General features: G+C 39.4%; 1 protein-coding gene across 30 annotated transcripts in view; it reads left to right on the forward strand.

The window, feature by feature from the left end:
• The first annotated feature begins 2,765 nt into the window (after positions 1–2,765).
• The window catches only part of NEB (nebulin), a 218,281-nt gene continuing 194,741 nt past the window's right edge, over positions 2,766–26,305 (forward strand). For 29 of the 30 annotated variants that reach the window (XM_025261488.2, XM_025261512.2, XM_025261565.2 and 26 more), the window contains exons 1-12: positions 2,767–2,915; positions 3,528–3,612; positions 4,160–4,224; positions 7,501–7,542; positions 9,157–9,357; positions 11,235–11,342; positions 11,899–12,003; positions 12,681–12,785; positions 13,679–13,783; positions 19,258–19,362; positions 22,604–22,708; positions 23,354–23,461. In XM_025261488.2, coding sequence (XP_025117273.2) covers positions 4,189–4,224; positions 7,501–7,542; positions 9,157–9,357; positions 11,235–11,342; positions 11,899–12,003; positions 12,681–12,785; positions 13,679–13,783; positions 19,258–19,362; positions 22,604–22,708; positions 23,354–23,461 — 1,020 coding nt within the window. In that variant the 5' untranslated portion in view covers positions 2,767–2,915; positions 3,528–3,612; positions 4,160–4,188. Of the gene's footprint in view, positions 2,916–3,527; positions 3,613–4,159; positions 4,225–7,500; positions 7,543–9,156; positions 9,358–11,234; positions 11,343–11,898; positions 12,004–12,680; positions 12,786–13,678; positions 13,784–19,257; positions 19,363–22,603; positions 22,709–23,353; positions 23,462–26,305 lie in introns of all 30 variants that reach the window. The other variant, XM_044935534.1, reaches the window with a different exon arrangement.

Genomic DNA, 26,305 nt, shown 5'->3' on the forward strand with positions numbered 1-26,305 from the left:
TATAAACAGTGCTGCAATGAACATTGGGGTACACGTGCCTCTTTCCCTTCTGGTTTCCTCAGTGTGTATGCCCAGCCGTGGGATTGCTGGATCATAAGGCAGTTCTATTTCCAGTTTTTTAAGGAATCTCCACACTGTTCTCCATAGTGGCTGTACTAGTTTGCATTCCCACCAACAGTGTAAGAGGGTTCCCTTTTCTCCACACCCTCTCCAGCATTTATTGCTTGTAGACTTTTGGATCGCAGCCATTCTGACTGGCATGAAATGGTACCTCATAGTGGTTTTGATTTGCATTTCTCTGATAATGAGTGATGATGAGCATCTTTTCATGTGTTTGTTAGCCATCTGTATGTTTTCTTTGGAGAAATGTCTATTTAGTTCTTTGGCCCATTTTTTGATTGGGTCATTTATTTTTCTGGAGTTGAGCTGTAGGAGTTGCTTGTATATTCGCGAGATTAGTTGTTTGTCAGTTGCTTCATTTGCTATTATCTTCTCCCATTCTGAAGGCTGTTTTTTCACCTTGCTAATAGTTTCCTTTGATGTGCAGAAGCTTTTAAGGTTAATTAGGTCCCATTTGTTTATTTTTGCTTTTATTTCCAATATTCTGGGAGGTGGGTCATAGAGGATCCTGCTGTGATGTATGTCAGAGAGTGTTTTGCCTATGTTCTCCTCTAGGAGTTTTATAGTTTCTGGTCTTACGTTGAGATCTTTAATCCATTTTGAGTTTATTTTTGTGTATGGTGTTAGAAAGTGTTCTAGTTTCATTCTTTTACAAGTGGTTGACCAGATTTCCCAGCACCACTTGTTAAAGAGATTGTCTTTTATCCATTGTATATTCTTACCTCCTTTGTCAAAGATAAGGTGTCCATATATGCGTGGATTTATCTCTGGGCTTTCTATTTTGTTCCATTGATCTATATTTCTGTCTTTGTGCCAGTACCATACTGTCTTGATAACTGTGGCTTTGTAGTAGAGCCTGAAGTCAGGTAGGTTGATTCTTCCAGTTCCATTCTTCTTTCTCAAGATAGCTTTGGCTATTCGAGGTTTTTTGTATTTCCATACAAATTGTGAAATTATTTGTTCTAGCTCTGTGAAGAATACCGTTGGTAGCTTGATAGGGATTGCATTGAAAGGCCCACTTGACTTCACATTCCAGGATGTCTGGCTCTAGGTCATTGATCACACCATCGTGATTATCTGGGTCTTTTTGTACAGTTCTTCTGTGTATTCTTGCCACCTCTTATCTATACTTATTTTTTACTTTATATATTTTTGTACTATATGATTTTTAAAAGACTCATTATTTTTCAGTGTAACACCATCTTTTAAAAAGCACGTGGTGAATAGTAAGTCACCATTCTTCTAGTTTGCAGCTTCCAGGTAAATGATCATATTACACACAAATATTTCTTGGTGAGAAAACCTCTGAAAACAAATGAAATCAACAGGTATAATTAATTCAGACGGAAAGATGATGTTCAAATTTTACTACCATATGAATCGCAGAAAAGGGAGAGGTACCTATGTTTGAAATGTGAGATTTCTTCCTAACATTTAACCTCCCCCCCAAAACCATAACAATATGTTTAGTTACAAATCCACATTAAGATGCAAGTGACCTCTCGAGTTTGCCTTAGAATAGGGAGTGGAAAGACATTAGTCTGTGAGAATCACCTGCAGGTAGAAAATTGTTGGATAGTTTTTATACAGTGTCTTACACTCTGACTTGCAAATAGAGCATTATTTTCTAATAATTTACTGATTTCCATTTTATTTGCTCTTGCTCTTCAGAAATTGAGCCCTTTTGTACCTGCATTCATATTTCGCCTCTCAGAGTCATCTGAAATAAAAAAGAAATCAATAACCCAATTAGTTACATCTGAGGGAGGCTCTGTATTCCTAGCAGCTAGGCTTGCTTATGGAGAAGGCAATGGCACTCCACTCCAATACTCTTGCCTGGAAAATCCCATGGATGGAGGAGCCTAGTAGGCTGCAGTCCATGGGGTCACTAAGAATTGGACACGACTGAGCGACTTCACTTTCACTTTTCACTTTGACTCATTGGAGAAGGAAATGGCAACCCACTCCATTGTTCTTGCCTGTAGAATCCCAGGGACGAGGGAGCCTGGTGGGCTGCCGTCTATGAGGTTGCATAGAGTTGGACACGACTGAAGCGACTTAGCAGCAGCAGCAGCAGGCTTGCTTACAAAGGGAGAAGGTAATGAGTATGATCTTGGCATTCCCCTCACTGGTTTAGTCATAGAAAAATGATGGGGCTAATCTCTCTAATTATGCCCTGTGGGTACCTTATCTAGCGTCACCACGAAGTATTTTCACCTATCACGTCATTTTATCACATTTTTAAAAATTGGTTTTACCAACTTGAGGTTTTCTGGATCTTATCCCTCTATTTCTTTCATATCAACACCTGTAACTTACCAGGCTCACCAGGTGAGCTGTGTAAGAGAGAGTTTATTTATCTCCATGAAGATGGAAAAACTGGTGAGAAGAAAGCAGTTTACAGGAGGGTTAAAGCCCTCAAAGTCATGCTGATTTTCTTCTAAGTTCTTTTGCATGAATATGATATTAAACACAGAGCAGTAGGAAATGAGAGATTAAATCTCAATTTGAACCCCATATGCTGGAAGTTAGGTAAAATTCCATTACATTTGAATACTTCTATGCAAGCAATTTGTTACCCTTTATCCTTTAGTGGAATTGATGAACAGGTGGTTTTCAGAAGATCACTTAGTATATTTAGCTTCTGAAATTTGAGCGACTTGGGATCTGATTGGCTGCTCCGGCCACATGATAATTCAGAGCCCATGTTCCACAGCGGCTCTTGTCTGGGGTTGTCAGGAGGGGAGAGTTGGGAGAGGCTTTGCTGCTGAGGATATTTATTTGGTAGATTGAAGGTAAGGCCAATTTATGGCTTTTTTGTCTGTAATATTCTTTTAGAAGAAGTTTTACAACTTCCCTTGAGGTATTTTCCAAAATCTGGGTCTTAACTGGGGAAATGAGTGATGCGAACCTGACTAGGAAAGTCTATAACCCTATGACCCAGCTCAGGTCTTATACCTGACATGTAGTGTGTGATTAAGTCCTATACTAACCAACTTATTGCTTGACCCAGTTGGCTATCTTGTCTAATGAATTTTTTTTTTATGTTTTTGCCTTTGTTTTTCCTTTTTTCTAAATATATTAGTATGAAAAAAGATCTATGTCCTTCGTTCCTATATTTATCTGGTTCTACCAGACTTCATTTGACTCAGAAGGACCGGCAGTTTTGCTAGCTTAACAAAACCAGCCACAGCTGGGGTATTGGTTTACAAGCAAATATCTTTGGGCGAAGGGACAGCTGCTTCAAAACATCATCTACTTTTACCCAGAGAGAGAGAGTCCTCCTCTCTGGCGTCAAAGAAGGCCTTGGGAGATCCCTTTGCTGGTTCCTGAATTAGCAACTTGGGCCCAAGACCCACATCTCAAATGAACTTCAGTCAATGCTTTAACCATTTGCTGTTTTTCAGGTTTGATCAGAGCTACAGAAACGAAAGAGGAAAAATCCGTACAAGCCAATGGTGTTTGGGAAGAGAATAACCCCGTTGCCTTGAGGTTTCTATTTTTTCTTTTCAAGTCCGTTGACAGATTTGTTTTTATGTGTTCTAATTTGAAGCATAGGCTCTATTGCATACAATGTGGTGTAACAGGATGGAGACCTAAGGCAGCCCTCTTAGAATTTTGGCGCTACCAGGAAGAACTCCAGCTTTTTTCTGAAAGCCAAGTTGAACTTTCCCTAAAATTTTTCCCTGAAATTTTGCTTGAAAGTGTTTTTTTTTTTCCCTCCAAGTATTTGGAAACGTAGATACTCTGTTCCTTTGACTCCAAACCCTCTCACTCTGTCACCTCAGCTTCATTTTACAACTTGAACTAGACTGATCATATAGCTAGAAGTAGCAATACGAAGCACATTCCGGAGGGAACTGAGAAATTGGAAGCCTGTTTTTTTAGACCAGAATTTACATATCTCCTCTCACTTAGCCTGCAAAAATACATGAGTATATAGAACAGATTAGCCTCTAATTCTGTTTTTATAATATTATAAGGTGATTTCAGTCCTGGGCTAGATTCTAACGTATTCTCGTTTGTCTGGAATATGAAGTTTGTAGCTGCCACTACTACTCGGGGAAAATGGCCGATGACGAAGACTATGAGGAGGTGGTGGAGGTAAGATTTTGAAAACTCCTGACTCTGACAAGTGTATTTATGTGGCGATAGTCAAAGCCATGTGGGTGAATTAATTGTTTGAAAAATACATTGTCTATTATAACTTCACAAAGAGTCATCGTTAAAGCATAAGAAAAGGAGTATTTTTACGTTCTGTTTCACTATAATTATGTGGGATTAGAACTGAAAAGAAGTATCACTGTTACCCACTTTTGCTTTTCTTTAAATTCACCAAAAAAAAGAAAAAAACGTATGGGGTAAAGGTGGATTTTCAACTGTCTTCTGAAACTACCTTCTTCCCCACTTCCCAGCCCCTGTAGCCAAAGGAACAGAGGAAATGAAGAGAAAGTTCTGAGAACTGAATCCTATTTCTTAATGTTTGCACAGCCACAGAGGGAAAAAGAGCTACTTACTTCCTTGTTTAAGCAAGCTAATTATCTGTTTAGGGTGAAATGGATTAAGCGTTCAGAGAAATATATATATGTGAGATATATGTATATGTAAGAGTTTTTACATGTGTATATGTGCACACACACAAACATGTAAAAATCATGGGGCTCACAAGTGACAGTTGGAACCATACTTCCCCACAAACTCCATCCTATTTACCCAAGAGAACAAGACTAGCTTTAGCATTTGAATTTTGAAAAAGAACAAAAGACCATAGTGGGCATCTTGAAAAATTCCTTCAAGGTTATTGAGATATCTGACATGATTTATAAAGTTGTTGCTTTATATTTATTTTATTTTAGTTTTTATTATATTGTGATTTTTCTTTACCACTTCTTGCCTTTAGCATCCATGTAAATATATTGCCAATGGAATCTGTAAGTCCTTAACAATTACCAATTAATGATGGTGATTTAAACATGTGAAAATATCTCTTAAGTGCTCAAGATACATGGAAGCAGTTTTGAAAATCTATGCTTTTTAGTAAGAGTGAAATTTAAGTTACCCAGAATCAAATTCCAAATGAACATGCCAAAATCTATCTTTGGAATCTTATTTTATTTGACAGTTTATACTTAGATCAAGAAAACTTTATTTTATTCTAAAAATACAATTGCTTTTATTATTGAAGGATATGAAGGGAAAAACAGACTGACCTTCATTCAATGTAACATTCAACCTCTCTGGTTCAAATGCCAAAAGCCAGATTCTTCAGGGTGCAGTATTTTCACTTGGGCACATTTTACATACATCCCTGCTGGTCAGAATAATCACTGTCAAGCACTTACACAATTATAAGTTGCCTTCTGTATGTGGAAATACCAGGAATACCGTTTAGCCTCCATCTTAAATATACCTTGTCTTCCTTAAAATAATGGTGTTAACTGGTCATTGGAAATTGCCCTTAGAGCTAGGTTTGAAGGATTTAACCAGATGTCATAAAAATGGAGGAGGCTATTTTTAGGCATCTTTTCCTTGCCATATTGTTCCCTGTTTCTGGGACCAGCAGGTGATAAACTAATAGACTTTCTGCCACAGAGAATTGAACCAAGGTCTCTCTGACCTCAAAAGATGCCATGAGAATGGATTGGTGGCAGATTTAAGGAAATAGGTAGGGAAGAATTCACAAAACTAGAACTAGCTATAAAGATATTTCTCCTGGGGTTCTTGGACAACTGAATAAAGTTGTACTGTCATTCTCTAGTCAAACTTAAACTTAGTACATCTTTGCCTTTTCCTTTCTTTCTATCATACTATCTATTTAGTGGCACACATCAAAAAAAAAAAAAGTGAGATTTGGCTTACAAGTTAATGCCAACCATTTGGATAATGTTTCCTTTTTTTGTAAGCCTTTTTCTGACATATTTACTAATGATGAGAGCTTAGCAAAGGTAAAATTGGAAGGCTACCAAAGAGCTGCTTTTACTTGGATGCTAAGAAAATCCAAAATAGTTGTGAATCATTTACTTTAGTTGAAAACTTCTTTTCAAGTCACTGCTGTTTTGTGTGGCCAGAAAAAAAATTGTTCCATGTAGATCAGCATCAAACAGCATTCCCTAAAAAGTGTCCAAATGGTATTTCCCATGTGATGAAGACATAGCACATAAAAGAGATTCTCTGTCCTGTAAGAGCTCGTGATTTCTGTTGCTATGTGTAAGGACACAGAGACAAAATTAGATTTAAAAAAAAAAAAGTACAGGAGCAGAGGAAGCATAAGAGTGGGAGACGTTAAGCACTTTTATGCTAATTTTATTGCAAGTGAAACAGAGCATGTGGCCTATGGACCATAATTCAGTAATTTGATGAGAGATCACTTAACCAAGGGCAAAACAAAGGAGGCCCCTGAGGGAAATTTTGCCTTCAATGTTTTTTTTTCCCCTCCATCCCAAGTATATGTTTTGGTGGTCAAGAAAAAATGAAGCATAAAATGTTACTCATTTTGTTAACTGAGAAAATGAGCCAAGTGGTTTCATTTTATCCCTTTTCTGTATGCCTTGGCCTAAACCATTCTTTCCTTCTGTTCATCCAGCAAAGCTGGGTGATGCTAGGGGCAGGATTCCACTCTCCTTACGCATCTGAAACAAAATGTCAGCCAGTTCTTATCCACATCTATTTATTGCTAGTGATGTCAGAAGTAGTACAAAAGTAGATTTGATTTCAGATCCAGCCTGCAGGCACCTCAGAACTATCAGTGGCAAATTGCTGCCTAACTTCCCCACGTTTTGTGATGAGGAATCTCATTGTAGCACCCCTTTTAGGACCTTCATGTTACCAGAAGGGACCTATTCGTAACTCCAGAAGAAACTCTTATTACTTAGTCATCAGGGTGATATAGGGGTAGTTAAGATGTGTATATGCTTTCGGATCTATCATTTTCATGAGAATGATATTTTAAACTTTTATTTACACTGAGGTTTCTGAGGGTTTTTTTTGTCAGCAAACAGTAAGTTTTTTATCACAGTTCCTCTCTGCCCAATCCACACACTCAAAATATTGTTACTATATTCTCAGCAAGCTCTGAGAGTACCATAAGAAAACATTTTATTTCTCAAGCAAAATAGCTTCACCAGATAAATAGCCATCCTCAGATACCTTTCTCATCACCCTGCATCTCCTTGTCCAATCTGATGGCTTTCACTGTGGCTACTCTGATGTTTCACATAGTTAAAATGGGTTCCAAAATATGAACAGACCCCGCCATCTACTTCCTTCCCACCAATGTTGAAAACCAACTGGACTAGTGAAATAAACTAAGTGGTTTAACTGAGGCAAAGCAGAGGTGATTCCTGCTTTGGTTCTAATGATACCTTTATTATCTATTTCTAGTATTACACAGAGGAGACAGTCTATGAAGAGGTGCCAGGGGAGGTAAGATCCAGCCCACATCTGAACAGGCTGCATGCTCAATAAAGCAGAAGGTTTTCTCCTTTCTCAGACTCCCAGGGCCACCAAGCTGGCAAAAGGGAGAATCTGGAGGTCACTCACCTATGTGCCCAGCAGCTGGCAGTATACGTATGAATGTTATGTGTTTTTACTATTCAATATATCCAAAATGGCTAGGGATGGTTCCCCCATTACTTGGGTGATATTTTTTGATGTAGGTGATGTTTATTAGAATAATGCGATTGGCTATCACCACTCTCTGCAACAAAGGTGGGGCCTTGGACTTGAGATTTGCGTGGGGACCAGCAGTTTCACTGTGTAGAGTCATAACTTCTTGGGCACCAACTCTGCTCAAAAGAAATGGAGCCTCCAAGCCTTTGTCCTTGATGATACGATAAAATGCTACTTAGAGTTTGGCACATTAGGAATTCTGAGAAAGTCATTTCCATAAATATTCTAAGCTGGGACTTTTTCTTTTTTCATGTCTCTCATGCTTAATTTTCTGCATGGAGCTGCTGCTTTTAAGCATGACACATGGTGATATGGATGCCTAACCCTGAAACCTGCATAAAAACTAACAACTGTCGATTTTGTAAACTGGTTAGTTTCTCACCATCAACCATACGTCAGTAGTAAGGGGCGGAGAGCAGTCTATTAGCAATGATCTGACACAAATTAGGTTGTGTGTCATAGATGTACAATTTCCTTGTTATTTAGGTTTCTCTTTTTCCTAATTGATGCTGGAACTCTTCCTTTGGTACAGATGATATAAGCTGGGAAGGAAATTTTACTGTGAGATGCATTGAAAATTTAACTGCTTATCTACTTTTCTTACACATTTTTTCACTTTGGATTAGACCCAAACTTTGGACCTTGGTTTCTTCCACTATAAAGTCTATTGTAACAAGCAGCAATTTCCCACCTACCACGTACTGTCGTGAAGCTAACTACCCCATTATGTTGTCATCATTATTCGTGTTCACCTAGGCATTTATTAGTGTAAATGGCACTCTAGTTCACTTTAATTAACTAAGCCAAGAGAATGGTAATCACTTGTATTATTGATGTGATTCATTTTTTCAAATTCACCATTCTTTGTCTCATGTAACAGAATAAACACCTGAAGAACAAGCAACTTTTTCTTAGAATCATTTAAAAGTTAATATTAAAGTAAAGAATTCGAGCTTTATTTGCCTTCATTTATTTTGTTCCCTGATCCCAGTTTGCTTTCACTTTTCCATGCAGTTTAAGAAGATTTTTAAATGATTGAGAATATTTTTGTTTTATTTTTATCCTATCTTCAAGTGTTCCTTTAGGCAAATGGAGTTTTAAGGCAATGTTGCAAGTAGTTAAGAAGTAACCTTTTTGTTCCAGGCAATCTGACACAGACGGCATTCAGACTTATGTAACATAATGTGCCTTCATGTGGATATAGCATGTGATTTCCTGCTTTGGCCTGTTTTAGATGTGAAGTATTAATAACACCAGGAATATCAATCTGACTTGAAGTTAGAATAATGTATATCAAGATCATAGTATTACAGTTTTTACCTTCATAACATTGTCAAATTTTGATATAACTTCATGCCAAATTTTCAGACAATAACAGGATTCTATGAAACTACGACAACAAGGACATCTGACTATGAGCAATCAGGAACCTCCAGACCGGCCCTGGCACAGCCAGTACCTGAAAAGCCGGTGGAGAGGAAGAGGGTTATTCGAAAGAAGGTGGACCCTTCAAAGTTCATGACCCCCTACATTGCACACAGTCAGAAAATGCAGGATCTCTTTAGCACAGTAAGTTTCAAAAAACTTCTACTTATGTGGTTTTACTGCTGAGAAATTACTGGTCTCAACCAACTGTGTTTTAGATGCTGGCTGGACTTTGTTTCTCAACATTGTATGAGACAAAACTTATTTTACAGAAATATACTGTCTCAAAACTCTTGAATTCTACTTTCACATAATTTACTTGCACCACTGCAGCCAGCATCAGGGAAAGCATCCTTATTGAAATTATCCTCACAAAGTAAGCATAAGGCCAATTGTAAAGAATTTACTGGTGTTGAATCACGATTTGTTTGCCAGTCTAGAACAATGAAATCAGAGTTACAGATTTATAGAGTTAGATATAGATTTAGTTGAAATCAGTTCACATAAACTAAATAGCATTTATTTATGCTATGTCTGAGCATGATGCCTCTCTAATAGACTAGCTAACAGTGTCTCTAGGAGGTATAGAGTGAAAAAGAATGTACTTTTTTAAAAAGATCTTAAAATGTGATCTTTTTAAAAGATCTTAAAAAACCAAGATCAGGCTAAGAAAACTTATCTGAAATTGAGGATCAGAGTGTTCTGTAACCTGAAACAGAAGTATTTTAACTGGCTACACATTGGATTTCCCTAAGAGTCTATGAGCTCTAAGACTACTGATGCCCAGGTTGTGCTCGTTTATTTGTCCAGGCAGCCTTGGGACCTGTAGAGGATTTTGAAAACTTCCCAGGTTCTAATGGGCAGCCCACACTGAGAATCACTGCTCTTGAAGATGCTGTCTTTAAATTTCCATGTCCAATTCTATAAGTTACACTGACTGGCAGCAGGTTTAAACCCTTTAAATGGAGCTAACTTGTTGCTTGTCCAGGGTAGACTGAGGTCTCAGTAAGTGGCCTGATTGCACATCTTCTGGAGGCCTAAAAAAAGATGAAAAGTACTCAGGGGAGCATCAGGTTATATAGGATTAATGCTTATGTCAAAAGCATCATGTTGTGGTTGGCCAATAAGTATTCATTTCCAGTCGAGTGTTAACTACTGGGGACTGTTTGGTAAATTTCTACTTCAGAGTCTTGAATGATTCAAAATTTAGGTTTTCTAAGACTAAGATTTTTAAAAACAAAATTATCTTGCCTCTTTTATCACTGCAATATTCATCAAAGATAGAAAAATTTATTGCCAAGTTATTGCCATAAACACCTCATTAATTCAAACAGTAATATCCTAGAATTTCTGATAGTCTGAACAAAATGCTGGCAAAGGTTTGTAATATTTTTAAAGTGGTTAGAAATGAAATCAGTAGTATAATTTAAATTGTTGACTATTCCACTCAAGAGTCTTTTTGAAGTATTAATAATGATAAATTATGCATATTACTGTTAAAGCAAGAACTCATATATTTAGCAGAAATAATAAAATTTCATTCCTTCTCAAAATTCTTCATAATTTATACTTCCCATTAATTCAGATGGTGTCTCAGTTATCCAAATCACTGAGATTGAGCTGCAACTTCTGAACTGAATATTTTTTCATTGTATTAGCAATCAAATCTTTTTAGACTTCTCTAAATTTCTATATTTCCTAAAATTATTGAGGTTCCAGCTTTTCATGTGTGAATTCAGACAATAAAAATATTGAAAGAATCATTTGAAGGCATTTCCAAGACAATAGTTTATAGTAAAATTTCTACTGTCTTCAGTATTCAGCCATGCTTGGGAAGAACAATTAACATACCTATTTTAGTTTCTGTTGAGAATCAGAGTAGGGGACAAAAACAAAGCTGTTATAACTGATAATTGTTATAACTTGAAGGATTAAAAAAATAAGACAGGATGTATGTATTGTCTGTAATTTCTGCTGCTGTGTTGTCATGTTTTAGGCTAATAATCTGATGTCTTTTTTAGAATAAATACAAGGAGAACTATGAGAAAGCAAAAGGGAAGCCATACGCCATCACAACCGATACCCCAGAACTTCGCAGAATCAAGAAAGTTCAAGATCAACTCAGTGAGGTAGGCCGCATTGCTAAAATAGAGGAGAGAGTCATTTCAGAAATGTCCCTACCACTGGGAATCAGTTCAGTTCAGTAGCTCAGTCGTGTCCGACTCTTTGCGACCCCATGAATCGCAGCACGCCAGGCCTCCCTGTCCATCACCAACTCCCGGAGGGCTTTAAATAGATGTAGAGAGAATAAGGGGTCAAATGACTGTGAGCCAGTCTAAAAATATAGAAGAAGCATTGGCCATAGATAATGTTGCTCTAAATGTGAACCTAAAGAGACTTCTAAAAGCTTGGCTTAAAGGTAGTATGAGATGGGAATTCAAACTCACTGAGACTATCCATTCTGGTGCACAGAGAGGCTGAAATTTGGGTGGGAAAACAGACAATCAGTGAATACAGGTGCTCTATGGATAGTTGGAGTTCACAGCTTTCTACCTAAAAGGCAGAAACTTGACTTTGGATGCAGACGTAGAGTGATTGGGTCAATGTTCTTTATTATAAGATATTTTTAAATATATTCATATATTCATGCCTGTCATGGGTTCTAATTGTGCATTATTTTGGCAGGTTAAGTATCGAGTGGATGGCGATGTTGCTAAAACTATTTGTCACGTCGACGAAAAAGCAAAGGACATTGAACATGCAAAGAAAGTGTCGCAGCAAGTCAGTAAGGTAACAAGGTTGTGGTATGGATGGCTGGAATACCAGGTAGCATGTGCATTATAACTGCCTGGCCTTGGAGGAGAAAACTGAACAGGCCAGATCCTGCTCATCAGTTCCACACGAGCCTACAGGCATGGTGGGGTCTAACAGCCACACATGTCAGGCAGTCTGTACCAGTGACTGAAGTGGACCATCAAAGCTATGGGGGTTGAAAAGCCCAGGACCTCAGCTCCAGCTACAGAATTCAGTCCCAGTGTCTCCAGAGTCTTTTTTTTTTTCTTTTTAAGAAGTTTGGAGGTGAATTTTTAATGAGAAATCTCCAAACTTCAAATGTAAGCAACTAATTAAAAATATTTAAAAAATACCATCTAAGTCAAACACATCTACCATCCATTGAAACCAATGACTGACAGGTTTCAACCTTTGAAAAGAATCTATAGAGAATCAGAATCGTGATTCAATTGACCAAATTAGACTTTTCAAGTGAAAGCTTACTAATGCAGGGAAAGTATCATGGGATGTCGACCTGGTCAACATTTCCATAACTGATGCTGGTGTCACTTCAGCACACTTCAGCCTTCACGTGAGGACAACTTGAGTGTGGGCGACTCTTCTCCTTTGTGCCCTAAACCGTCATGCCTTTGGGGGAGACATCAAGCCACAGGTTCTCTGCTCTTTCTGTGCAGGTTTTATACAAGCAGAACTGGGAAGACACCAAGGATAAGTACCTGCTTCCTCCTGATGCCCCTGAACTTGTCCAGGCCATCAAGAACACAGCTATGTTCAGTAAGGTAGGGGCCTCTGCTCTGTTGCTGCTTCTGTCTTCTGTGTCCTCCCACCACATCACACAGAGGGGTACCTGTAAACTCTGCCTAACCTAAAATACGGTTCCCCAGCCATTTTGTGAGTAGCCTTGAGACATGTGGGGCTGCAGGGATCAGGCTGGCTAAGAGGAACTGAGAGAAATGTTCCTGGGCCTAATGGAGGAGAGGGTCTGAACAACTGGGGAAGACTGCATGGGGAAAACGAAGATGTGCCTGAGGGGAGAGGGGACTTCCCTGGCAGTCCTGTGGTTAAGACTTCGCCTTCCAATGCAGCAGGTGAGGGTTCGATCCCTGATTGGGGAGCTAAGATCCCACATGTCTCATGGCCAAAAAACCAAAAACATAAAACAGAAGCAATATTGTAACAAATTCAATAGAGACTTAAAAAAAATTGTCCACATTCAAAAAAAAAGATGCACCTGAAAACCAGTTCTGAGACCCACAAAGACCCACAAAGTATACAGCCTGCACTATACGTAGGACATGCCTGGCTGTCGCTCTTATTAAAGGTTTAATTTTCTCACTTGTATTAAAGGTTTATTAAAGGTTTAAACACGAAAATTATGCTAAGTGCCTCCTGGCTCCTTACACTTTCCTTAGTACTAGTTGCAGAAGGCAGGTAAAGTCAAAGATGAAACACAATGAGACACATCTGCTCTGCAGTAAATAAGATATGTCAGAACAAGCCAGGTAAGCTATTGATAAATATGACTTAGATGGAATGGGATCTGTGGATTCCACTTACCTTTGCTCTCCCTTTGCCCTGGGTTCTATATGCCATTGATGGATGAATTCAGAAGTATATATGTCAAGTCAGTGTGTTCTCACATTCTCATAACTTTCACTCTTCTCTGATTTAGAAACTATACACTGAAGACTGGGAAGCTGACAAAACTATGTTTTATCCATATAATGATAGCCCGGAGCTGAGGAGGGTCGCCCAAGCCCAGAAAGCTCTCAGTGACGTAAGTGCAGTGCAGTGCTCACATTTGAGAGTGTGGAATCAGGACACCTTGAACTAGGACACACTTCTTCTAGCCCAAAGTTCATTGCAACTCTTCATTTAAAAAGACTAAATGCTATTGGAACTTCCTTGGCAGTCCAGTGGTTAAGACTTTGTCTTCCAATGCAAGGGGTACAGGTTCAGTCTCTGATCAGGGAGCTAAGATCCTGCATGCCTCATGGCCAACAAAAAAAAACCCCAAAACATAAAACAGAATCAATATTGTAATGAATTCAAAAAAGACTTTTAAAAAATAGTCCACATCAAAAAAATCTTTAAAAGAAAGGATTAAATGCTACTATTGCAGAGGAATATGTTTCAAATTATAATTCATGAAGTCTAATTTAAACTAGATTTTATAATTTATATTAGATATTATTTAGTCTCATGCTCTCCTCTTACTGGTGAGGAACCTGAGTCTGAGGTCACATTAGTAGTCTGTGGCAGAGCTCAGATCAAAAGCCTTGTCTTGTGATCCCAAGACCAAAGTTCTTTCTGCTAGAACATGTGTCCTTCCATCACCTTGGCTGTAGTTAAGTTTCTCTGTGACAATAGAGTGGCATTTAAAAAAAACTTTTGGGGATTATAGCCACTTCTGAAAGTACTGAGTGAACAATGTTATGAAGGATTCTGATTTGCTGTCTTAATTGTAAGTCTGAACTGTGGTAGTCCCCTTCTTCCGCACGGGGATCTGACTACATACTTGTCCAAACATCTTAGTGTGGTTATTTCACAAACAGCGCCTCCCATAGAGCATATGTAGGGGATATTTTAGAGTTAGTTTTTTTAAAAAAAATCAGCAGCACTACTGGCCAGAATTTTAGTATCCTGGACCTTGAAAACTTTATTAGAGGAACTTAAAAGGAGTAATAGAATCCTTAGTGTTGAAAGCAGCAGCAGAGACCCCAACCTCAGCCTTGTTTTGGGTAGCCCTTGTTTTGAGGTACTTTATTTCTTGATCCCTTGATCTGCTAGAGGCCATATTGAAAATAAGACTGCTCTGGTCTTCAGGGAAACTGTATTATAGAATGAGACTTTTATTCTCTTATATTCAATAGACCCTGAAGCTCTAACATTCAATATGGACTTAAGTCACTTGGCATTTTGAGACTCATCAGGATTTACTTCCAGTGCATCTTAGGATCCCATCTTGTCCTGATTTATACCCATCTTGTCCAGTTACACATATGAATATGAGTTATACATACTCATTTGAAGGTATCTCCAACTTTTGAGGTCTTTTTTTTTTAGTTCCTATCACTTGATATCAAGTAAGTTTAATAGGCATATTTCTATCCTAGTTTTCATATAACTGATGGAAATATAACAGATATAATCCTATCCTTCTATAGGGTAAGCTAGAAAATAAGTATAACAAAATTTTAAAGCCATTAGTAAAAATCAGTTTTAATGTGTGGGGACCTTCTGCTTCTCTTTTAAGATGAGCTTTTTGGCTTTGTATCTCATGAATAAACAATGTTGTTGTGTGGCCTTTATCAAATGATCAATAATTTTTTAATTAGAAGACCATTATGCATGCATACCTGCCAGGATGAAAAAGTACCACAAGAAATTTTCATCCTGTCTCCTGAGAATTTAAAATCAGGCTGGTAAGATGAAAGTGATATATACTAACAACAAGAGGAAAATTTTTTAAAAACCCACAAACTCTATAGTGTGGTATTTGCTAAGACAGGAATATGTGAATAATGAGAGAAAGCTGTGTGGAGGTGGAGATCCAGAGGGAATAAGTAGTGATGAACATTAAAGGCATTTTGTGGAGAGAGAGTGCTGGACAAAGGGACATACATGATGTGAGTCTGGAGTTTTAGGAGACAAAGAGAGTGAATGCTTCTTGTGATAAACCATAATGGAAAAGAATGTATATATGTGCATAACTGGGTAACTTTGCTATACAGCAGAATTTGGCACAACATTGTAAATCAACTATACTTTGATTAAAATAATTTAAAAAAAGAAAAATGAATGCTCTGGGTGCTGAGTTAGGCAGGCACTTGTAAGAAACAGGTAGCAGGACCTTGAAAATCAGACAAAATAACTTTGATATGATGTCTCTCATTGCCTACCATATCATAAGATTTTGGTGAGAAAAATAACATGATAAAAGTAGAATCTGAAGAAATTTTGATGGACCATATGGTAGATTGAGACTAGAAAACATCATGATTTATAGAATACTATTTTAGTAATATAGACAAATCAGGATGATGGAGACAAAGGAGAGGAAGAAAGGAATCTGAAGTTAATAAATATTTTAAAGTGTTAATGACATTTAGATATTGGAGACAAAGGTGAGAAAGGAAATATCCATGAGTTTGTGACAAAGTCCTGGTAGTCTAGGTGAACAGGGGTACAGGTGGTAACAATGCTTTAGTGAAAAGAGAAATAGAGTTGATATAATGGAAGAAACATTCAGGTCAAGGCATTTGCACAGGTGTGAGATCAGTACAAGAGATTAATATTTGAGAGTCAAATAATTTTTAAAATGTGACAACTTCAGACATGAGAATATATGAAGGAGGCAGACGGCGGATGGCCAAGGGCAGAGTTCTGGAGGATACCTACTCTTAGGACACCTGGGTAGGGGCCAGGAGAAGACAGAACCAATGACCAGAGAAGTTGAAGGGGAACCTGGAAATACTATGTCATGTAAACCTAGGGAGAGGTTTCCAAGAAGGCATTTAATCACCAGATGTCTCCTCTTACCCATAAAAAGGAGAGATGAAGGGTCACCTCCATGCCACTCTAGTGCTATGGACTTTGAACAAGCAGAGTTGACTGCATTTTTTTTTATATATCTCAATAAAAGACATAATAAAGAGGGACATATAATAATGAAGTAGAGTCTTCTTTTTCTTGCCTCAGAAAGACTTGGCAGTTGACTTACGGCTTTTATTTCTGTGCTAGACCAAGCATTAGGTTACCAGCCTATTAATACTGCTGGCAGCACCACGGACATCTACAATTAGCAGGCACAGAGCCCCAAGCAAGCTGTTGTCCACCGAACATGCCACTGGCTAAGCTTGTGGATTTTGAGCTAAGGGTTTGGTTTCAGAGACTCCCTCTCCTTTTGTCCCTCCTAACCCAACTAAGTAGCGACAAAATACTTTGCAAAAACCAAGTTGATCCAGAGTACCGAATTCTAACTAGACAGAATTCTGAGCAAAGGTTCTTGAGAAACTAGGACTTCTAGATCTGAATTCTCAGAAAACTCTTGACAGCCTGTCATACTTAATAAGCATTCCTCCTAGTAGAATGTTGCTTTCTCCTTAAGGGCTTAGCCAGTCACAGAAAATACAGGTTGCCCTATGCCTAAAGTAAGTCTTCCCTTATTTAAAAGACAGTAAGCCATGGATATATTAATAATACAAATACACTTTAAAATCTGTCTTTTGTGCCCCAATTGACTTAATTTGTGAAAGCATTTCTAATAGGCATTAGGTAGATATTATTAGAATAAGATATAGTTAGATTATGGCTCAATGGGTAAAGAATTCGCCTGCTATGCAGGAGACACGGGTTTCATCCCTGGGCCATGAAGGACCCCTGGAGAAGGAATTGGAAACCCATTCCAGTATTCTTGCCTAAAAGAATCTCATGGACAGAGGAGCCTGGCAGGCTACAGCCCATGGGGTCTCAAAGAGTTGGACACAACTTAGTGACTAAGCACACACAGACTTGCTTAAGGTATGAAGAAGATGATTGTGACTTTGGAAATAAACGACCTCTTTATAAAAAAAGATACAGCCACATGGAAGGAGAAATCACTTATAGAAGTCTCACGGCTGAGTAGTAGAAGAGTTGGGAGGAGAATTCTCCTTTTCAAACCTCCCCCGATGGCCTCAGTGTGTAAAACACACACTCAGAAATCAATTATTGAACCCTTGCTCCAGTCAGGTACTAGGCAGGGAACAGGGTTCCCAAATGAGAGGTGTGTTTTCTGCCGTGGCAGAGCTCACTGTCCAAGGAGGGACAGACATGTAAACAACCAGGTACAGTGTCATCTGATTTGTCATCTGATTTTTTTTTTTTTTAAGGAGGTAAGGGTAGTGGAGTGAGATCCCAGGAGAAGGTCATCAAGACAAAGACTCAAGAGGGGAAATTGTGCCTGTCTTGGGATGTGGAGAATGAGTAGCAGTTGGCAGGCAGATGGGGAGAGGGTGGAGTTGGGGCTTCCAGGGAAAGGGAACAGCATGTCTGAGGTTCAGTGAAAGGACTTCATGTGTCTGGGGATCAGTGAATAGTTCTTATTGTTGGAAGTAGGGGTCAAGACTGGTGGAAGAAAAAGAGGAGTCAGTAGTGAAGGGAAAAAAAAAAAAAGAGCAGGAGCCAAAGGGATGCATAATGAATAGACGTGGTAAGAGAGCTGTTGAAGCTGTAACCAAAAAAAGGGTAACTGAGAGAGGGAAAATTCAGGGCTATCAAAGGGAGCAGTACCCTGAGTGCAGGACTTGAGCTCTGCCAGGGGTGTTCCCTCCAAACCATGCAGCCGGTGAAAGAAGCAGGGATGAGGAAAGACAGAAGTGTACAGCCTGTCTTTATGAAACAGGAAGCTGAGAGGAGTATGGAGTTGGTTGGAGGCTGTTGGGGTTTTAGATGAGCCACTGGGAGCAGCGACTGACCAGAGGCACAAAATGGGATGTTCAAGCTTCAGTAAAGGCAAAGCGGCAATTGGGTGCTGTAAATGTAGAGAACTCGGCACGGAGCGCCAAGCAAGTTGCTGTTCACAGGACACACCATGGAGCGGACACAGAAGTTTCAAGCTAATGGTTTGGATTCAAGAGGCTGTCTCTCCCACCTCTGCACCTTCTTCTGGTGTCCTTTTTAACCCTGCTTATCTGATGGATGGCATGGCAACCCCTCTAGTATTCTTGCCTGGAGAATCCCCATGGACAGAGGAGCCTGGCGGGCTGTGGTCCATGGGGTCGCAAAGAGTCAGACACGATTGAGCAACTAAGCAGCAGCCGCATGGTGTTATCCTGACAGAATCCATAGAGTTGTGTGATTCTCCTCAGCAGCATTCAGTATCCTGGATATTAAGGACAGCCGAGGTGTGTGGTTGACTTGATCCAGAGCGTGGAGAGTTTGTGAGCAGGTGTGATGTAAAGACAAGAGAATGCTGTTGTCAGCAAGGAGTTGAGGATGCTGGTTAAGAGAATATTAGTTGTAAATCATGGTGTGGAGACGAATGGAAGGGGATGGAACTGAGGCCAATAGTCTTAGAGAAGGAAGACGCAAAGAAATTGAAATCACCAGTAAAGCTGAGAGTAAGGGCCTCTAACATCCAAAAGGATAAATTATGGTACACTCAAATGTAAGACTTCAAATAAAGGGCAAAACAGTCTTTTTTTTTAATGCCAGTCAATGGAATGTGGGAAATAGATTCATGAGCATTCCTGTCTTTTATTTTATCAGATTGCCTACAAAAAAGGTCTTGCTGAACAGCAAACTCAATTCACATCTCTGCCAGATCCTCCAGATATAGAATTTGCCAAGAAAGTAACCAATCAAGTGAGCAAGGTAAGTAAATAGGGCTGAGACACTGTCTCCCTTGAAAACTTCTACTAAATAATCCAACCATCAGAGAAAGTAATTAAGATAAACCTAAAAACGCAACACAAACACTAAGAGTATTTTTGCCTATGTCCCTGAAAACTCTACAACACATCCATTAACACCATGGAACCATGTTAATAAATACGTGGTCAGCTGGATGACTCAGTGATTTATAGATGGGAAAGTGTGTTTTGAGAACAGAATCCACATCCTGATGTCCTTTGACATTCTGACTTATGAGAAGAATACTAACAGTAACCAAGTAACCGCAGATTTCCACAAAGACTCTGATTGTTTTAATTCAGCACAGACCCTGTAGAGTTTTATGCTCAGAATCAGACTTGGAGAAAATAAGAATGTACGAGTGATCTCTCAGAGGCAGCTTGGTTAGACAGCCCTGACCAGTGCACCTCATAATTTCCTAGGCCTGGCAGACAGCTTAGTCTGTCTATATTTAGTCTGGTAAACTAGCTCTGAGGAATGCAGCCCTGACAGGGAATGCAGAGAGACAGACGTTCAACTGATGAATAGATCCATGCTAAATTCCTATTTTAATTTGGCCCAAATCAGGCCACTTTCTCTTGGGATACTACTGCTTTTAAATACTTTCCTTTGCCCTTTGTGGAGTTGACTGTTAGTTTGTTCTGCTTGAGTTTTGGTTGGACCTCAAGATTTCTGTCTTGTTTAAGTATTTTGGGGGAAGGTACGTCTTTAGTAAAGGAGAAGGAAGAAAATTATGGATGATGAAGTCTATTCAGCAATATTTTTTAGTGTCTGGTATTGTAGATTACCTACTGGTGTGAAGAAGGACTATTTGGGATAAAAGATCTAGTAAGTACAGTAAATTTTCACTGATAGGAATACCATGAGCCCGAAATTTTGCCCAGACAGGGCTAAGCAGAAATTAACTTTAGAGTGAACTATTGACAAAGAGTTGGCCTCTTGAAAGTGTTGATATTGTAAATAAGATTGGAGAGAAGGACAACTTAATTCTTTTTTGGAAGAAAAATAAAAAATTGCTTTCAAGTATTCATTTAGAAAGAAAAATCTATTTTACATTTTTATTAAAGGCATATTTTAAAAGAAATCTTACTAATGCAGCATTCTTCTACCTCATTTGAGTATACAGAGTGAGTACTTAAAAATTATTTTAAAAAATCTATTTTGAACTCCTCTATAACCAATCTCTCTGCTAATGTAGGCTTGCCGGTTAGTCTAGAGCTGCACTCTTAACAGAGTAGCTACCAGTCACATGTGCCTATTGAGGAAATGTGACAAAAGGAATGTAAAATAGTTCACTAATTATTTTATGTTGATTATTGTGAACTGATACTATTGGGCATCTATTGTATAAAGTAAAATAACATATTTTTATTAAACATTTTATTTTGTATTGGAGTATGGCCAATTAACAATGTTATGACAATTTCAGGTGGACAGCAAAGGGACTCAACCATACATATACATGTTTCCATTCTTCCCCAAACTTTCCTCCCTTCAGGCTGCCACATAACATTAAGCAGAGTTCCATGTGCTATAAAGTAGATCCTTGCTGGTCATTAAAATTAATTTCCAACCTGTTCCCTTTTTATACTTTTAAGTATGGCTACTAGAAAATTTACCATGATGGCTTGCAATATATGCCTATTGGATTGCAACATTCGATTGGATGCAGACACATTATTGAGTACTTTGAAAGCATTGCTAGGGCTGGGTTGCTTTGTGGAATAACAGTATTAGCCAAGGGAAGGAGGGCTGTGGATGAAGGTCATCAGATTATCCACCATGATGATAATTATTCACCCCAGTCTTACCAGGTCTTATAGCCTCCAGTTCATATGTTAACATAATGAACACGTATCTGGAATTGTTACATTGCTGTTCCATTCTGTTTACCAGCCTTCCTTATCATACCTTTCAGAATCCATTCTCTCACCTATGTCTTTGCCCAGAGTCATCAAGTGCATGCCAGCACCTCCTCCTGGCTCAGTTCCTTCTGTAGAGATGTGTAGGCAGGCAGGGCTATTTGTGTCCACCATGCACACTATGACTCCTGCAGGTGGAGTTCTGTGAGCAGCACTGAGCTTCTTGAAGTCCTTGAGCTTCTCTGCTTCCTTCGAGACTCACAATAAGAAAGATACAAGATATCAGGTTGGAATTTCCAGCTGATACTAGGTCTGCAATTGAAAGGAGAAACTGGGATCTAGAAAGTTAACCTTTGAGAAGAAAGGATATAGGGCATTAGAGAGAGGGCTAGATTTCCTTAAACTTAAATTCACTGGCTCTGCATCTCTCTCACCCTTGGTACTTGTTCTTTAAAGGCATACCAGAAAACCACTTTCTTTTTTTTTTTTTTGAAGAGTATGGTGGCGGTATGCAAACAACTTGAGACCCACTGGTTATGTCTGTTGACACATTCTATCAGCCAAGGTGGGGAAATTGCTCTAACCCATCTCTGACTCATGTCGCAAACTTGGGGTTGGCTGGATTAATTCCATTTCAAGAACATTCAAGCCAAAGTAGTCAAAAAATCATGGACTAGGTTCAATTTAGTGTAGTCAAACAAACATTTGTGAGGTAACTTCTGCATGCTGCATTTTGTGTTAGATTTTGAGGATAAACAAAAATGAACATATAATTCCTCTCACCAAGGAGCCTCACAGTATAGGATTCAGGTAGTGTGGTGTTCGGGAGTTAATATGGGATAGCAGTTTAATTTTTTTATTGCTTGTCAGTTCTCATTAAAATTTCGTAAGTCTTATTCATTGGCCTACAAGCCAAATTTTGTTGTAGTGCTGCTGTCTGGATAACTAGGAGTTTCAGTAAAGCTCAGAAATTAATGGCTAAGTTCATTGGGCATGAAAATCTGGGGTTGAGTGATTTTATTATATCAATAACCATGAATTACAGAAGGAAAATGCTTCTGACTCTCTCTTCCCTCAAACACCAGGGACCATCTGTGAGTTCTCTGTGAACTAAGTCCTTAAACTCAGCAAAGGGGAGACTGATACCTCTATCCCCTGCATCCAACTTTTTTTGTGAGATAAGTAACACTATACCAGAAGATTTGAAGACATCTATTAAGCACCCAGGAAGGGCCTGGTCAAGATATTTTTTAAAGCTGACCACTACCACCTAATTGGCTGCCTTATTTGTCAATTTCCAGATTTTGCTTGTCTTATTTTCTTTATTTTTTCCATCCTAGCAAAAATACAAGGAAGACTATGAAAATAAAGTCAAAGGCAAATGGAGTGAGACACCTTGCTTTGAAGTTGCAACCGCCAGAATGAACTCTAATAACATCAGCGCAGTAAGTAGGAAGGGATGTCCATCCAAGCTGGATGTCCTTGGGTTGAGAGGTTGATTCTTTCCTGTATGACGTCTAGCCACTTGCTTCTCCTGAAATGGTACCAGAACGTTTCAATCCAGACAACTCTTCCTGGGGGCAAGACCTTTGTAGGGTCCCTATTTAGAAAGAAATTCCACCATCTCTCCTTCCTTTTGCAAAGCATTGTTTTGATTGGATTCCATTACTCTTGCCTTATTTTTCATTGGAACAATATGGTTTCATGGTGAGTACAGATGAAAGAGGCCCTTTTTGTTCTGTGTCTGGGCACTCGAGCGGTACATTTATGAAACTGATTAATCTCTTCCCAGATCCCCTCCCTGGAAAACATAAAAAACCTCTTTTTCTTTTTTCTTAAGTTCTCTGCCTCTGGCCTTTGAGAGCTCCTTCTTTGAGGTTGTCTTCCAACCTATTATAACTGCTCCAAGTTTCTGTTAAGCTGCTAATGGCTTTTGTGATAGCACCATATTCTATAACTGTAATCTGACCCACAGAAGCTAAGAGGAACATGGCTTTGGGTGATGTCTCCAAGTGGCCTCTGTCCTCCCATATAAGACTTTTGCCTAACTGTTCCCACAGCAGTTCTCCAGCATATTTCATGTCTTACAGAAAAAATACCAGGAAGACTTCGAGCATATGAAAGACCAGATCTACTTCATGCAGACCGAAACCCCAGAGTACAAAGTGAATAAACAAGCTGGGGTGGCAGCTAGCAAGGTATGGGGACATTCTCTCATTGATCTTGATATAGTCTCAGTGTGGGGGAATTTCTTACAACTCTTGCTTTTGTATATAATGGGGGGAAAAGGTTCTTATGGGAACAATAAGAAAATATTTGAGGATTACAATAGGGCTACCAATTTTTTTTTTTAAAAATTGCCATGTAGGAGAATTCACAATACTAAACTACCATCTTCAGCATTTCATAGACTAAAGGACCTTTTGATACCTAGAAGTAGAAAAGACAAAAGAACTTCTCAAGAAAAGGTAACTGGCAGCATTCTTTGAATACAGACACTCACTCTCACAATTGCAACTACCATTGTTTTTCTATTTTCTTATTAACTACTGAAAATCTGGTCACAGACAAGACGCATGAATCCGTGGATTTGCTCATACAGTCTATAGAGTGACTTTGGTAACTAGTCTACTCGTAGGCATTCTAAAGGGGCTTCCCTGGTGGCTCACAGGTAAAGAATCTGCCTGCAATGAAGGAGATACGGGTTCGATCTCTGGGTTGAGAAGAGCCCCTGGGTCGGGAATATCCCCTGGAGGGAGGAGGAAATGGCAACCCACTCCAGTATTCTTTCCTGGGAAATCCATGGACAGAGGAGGCTGGTGGGCTACAGGGGGCCCCATAGGGTTGCAAAGTGTCGGACACAACTTAGCAATCAAACAGTAACAGGTGTTCTAAAGCACTAGAAAGAGCAATAACTTCAAAGCCAATCAGATTTGATTATAAGCCTGGCGTTGGCTCTGCAGGAGGAGTGAAAGTAGGAAGATCATGTCACTTAGGAGACTATTTCAGGATCCAGGTGCAAGACAGTGATGTTTTGGACCAGGAGAGTAGCCTGGAAAGTGATGAGGAGTATTTTGAAATTATAGCTGACCTGATTTGCTGAGGAGTTGAATATGGGATATGAGAGAAAAGTTTTGGTCTAAGCAACTAGATGGATAGGGTTTCCCTTTGTCAAGATAGGAAAGATGGTGGAAGGATAGGTAATTTCTTACTGGAGGGGAAACATGAGCTCAACTTGAGACATGTAAATTTTGAGATGTCTTTGAGAAATGTAAATGTCAAGTAGGCAGTTGATTATATGAGTCTGCCATTTCAGGGGAGATATCTGGAAAGTTTGTATAAATTTGGGCGTCAGTAGCATATGAATCATATTTAATGTCATAAGACTGGAGGCCATCAAGGGAGCAAGTGTAGAGAGAAAACTCTAAGGATTGGACTCTGGAGTGCTTCCTTGTGAAAACATCAGTAAGATGGGGTAGAAGCAGAGTTAGGTAAGAGTGATTGATGTCTTGGGAAGCTGGTGAAAAGGGAAGGGAGGGAGTAATTGTGTCAAATGTTTCTCAAGTGGGTTTATCATTGAATGGTGTCTGGTGAACTTAATAAGAGCACTTTGGTTGAGTGTTTAGAAAGGGTTTGTGAGTGAATGAGAAGAGAGAAATAGAATAATATGAATGTACTTGACTCCTGAGAAAAAAGAAGAGAAAGGGGTAGTAGCTGATGGATAAGTAGGTGAAGAGGGAATTTTTTTAGGTAAGAGGCAAAAATGCCATGTTTCTAGGCTGATAGAAGAAAAATCAAGTGTAGAGGGAAAATGAGATCATGTTGAGGAGGGGAGGGAGAATGGCTGGAGCATTGTCCTAGAGTAGGAGAAAGGGGCAGGGACCTGGTGCTTAGGAGCAAGGGATGACTTTCCCTGAAATAGGAGAGGAAGCTGTGAATCCCAGATGCAGGTAGGGGGATAGTAGGTCTGTGGAATTTCCTTTCTAGTTGTTTCCATTGGTCATGCTGCTGCTGCTAAGTCGCTTCAGTCATGTCCAACTCTGTGCGACCCCATAGATGGCAGCCCACCAGGCTCCCCGTCCCTGGGATTCTCCAGGCAAGAACACTGGAGTGGGTTGCCATTTCCTTCTCCAATGCATGAAAGGGAAAAGTGAAAGTGAAGTCGCTCAGTCGTGTCCGACCCTCAGCGACCCCATGAACTGCAGCCTACCAGGCTCCTCCGTCCATTGGATTTTCCAGGCAAGAGTACTGGAGTGGGGTGCCATTGCCTTCTCCATCCATTGGTCATGGAAATAGATAATTCTATAAGAGGTTGTCTACATCCTCCACTTCTGAAGAACAACCTCTGTGAGTCCCCCATGTGGGCTGTAGGGGTGGAACATCTGTGTTTCGGTTGTGTATCTCCCACATTTGGAGACTGAGCCAATTGTTTTCTGAGGTTCTTAAATGTTGGCAGATTATCTAGGATTTCCAGAACATGTCTATATTCTAAAATTATTTTGCTTGAAGAAATAAATGGCACTGGTGCTCATGGTCAAGGTTAGGATCTGTTTCTTTTTTTCTTCTTCCCTTTGGACATGCTCCTGAGGGGGGCTTTTGTGCCCTTACTTAAAGCTTCTGTTGGAGCTGGAATTAAAAGTGAAAAGTAGGGAGGGCAGAGGAAAAGATGAGGCTGTCACCATATATCTAGCCCCTACCCCTTCCTCCTCCTCCCATGCCTACATTAAATATACATGTGCTCACACATATAGTCACAGATGAGGCATAGAAGGTTAGATTGATGATGCTTCTAGCTTTTTCTTTAAACATGTGTTGGCAGATAGGCAGCTGGAGGTTAAGAGCTGAATGAAGGTTCTGGAGCAGCAGGTATCCAGGACATGATGCACTGTCATCATTATGATGTATATCTTTCTTCTATTATTTCTCCCTCCCTCCCTCCCTCTCTCTCTCTCCCTCCCCCCCACCCCCACCTCCCTCTCTCCCTCACCCCCCTCCCCTCCTCCCTTCCTCCCTCCCTCTCTGAGGGTAGGGAACATGTGTTA

This window comes from Bubalus bubalis, chromosome 2 (genome assembly GCF_019923935.1).
Source record: "Bubalus bubalis isolate 160015118507 breed Murrah chromosome 2, NDDB_SH_1, whole genome shotgun sequence".
Lineage (NCBI taxonomy): Eukaryota > Metazoa > Chordata > Mammalia > Artiodactyla > Bovidae > Bubalus > Bubalus bubalis.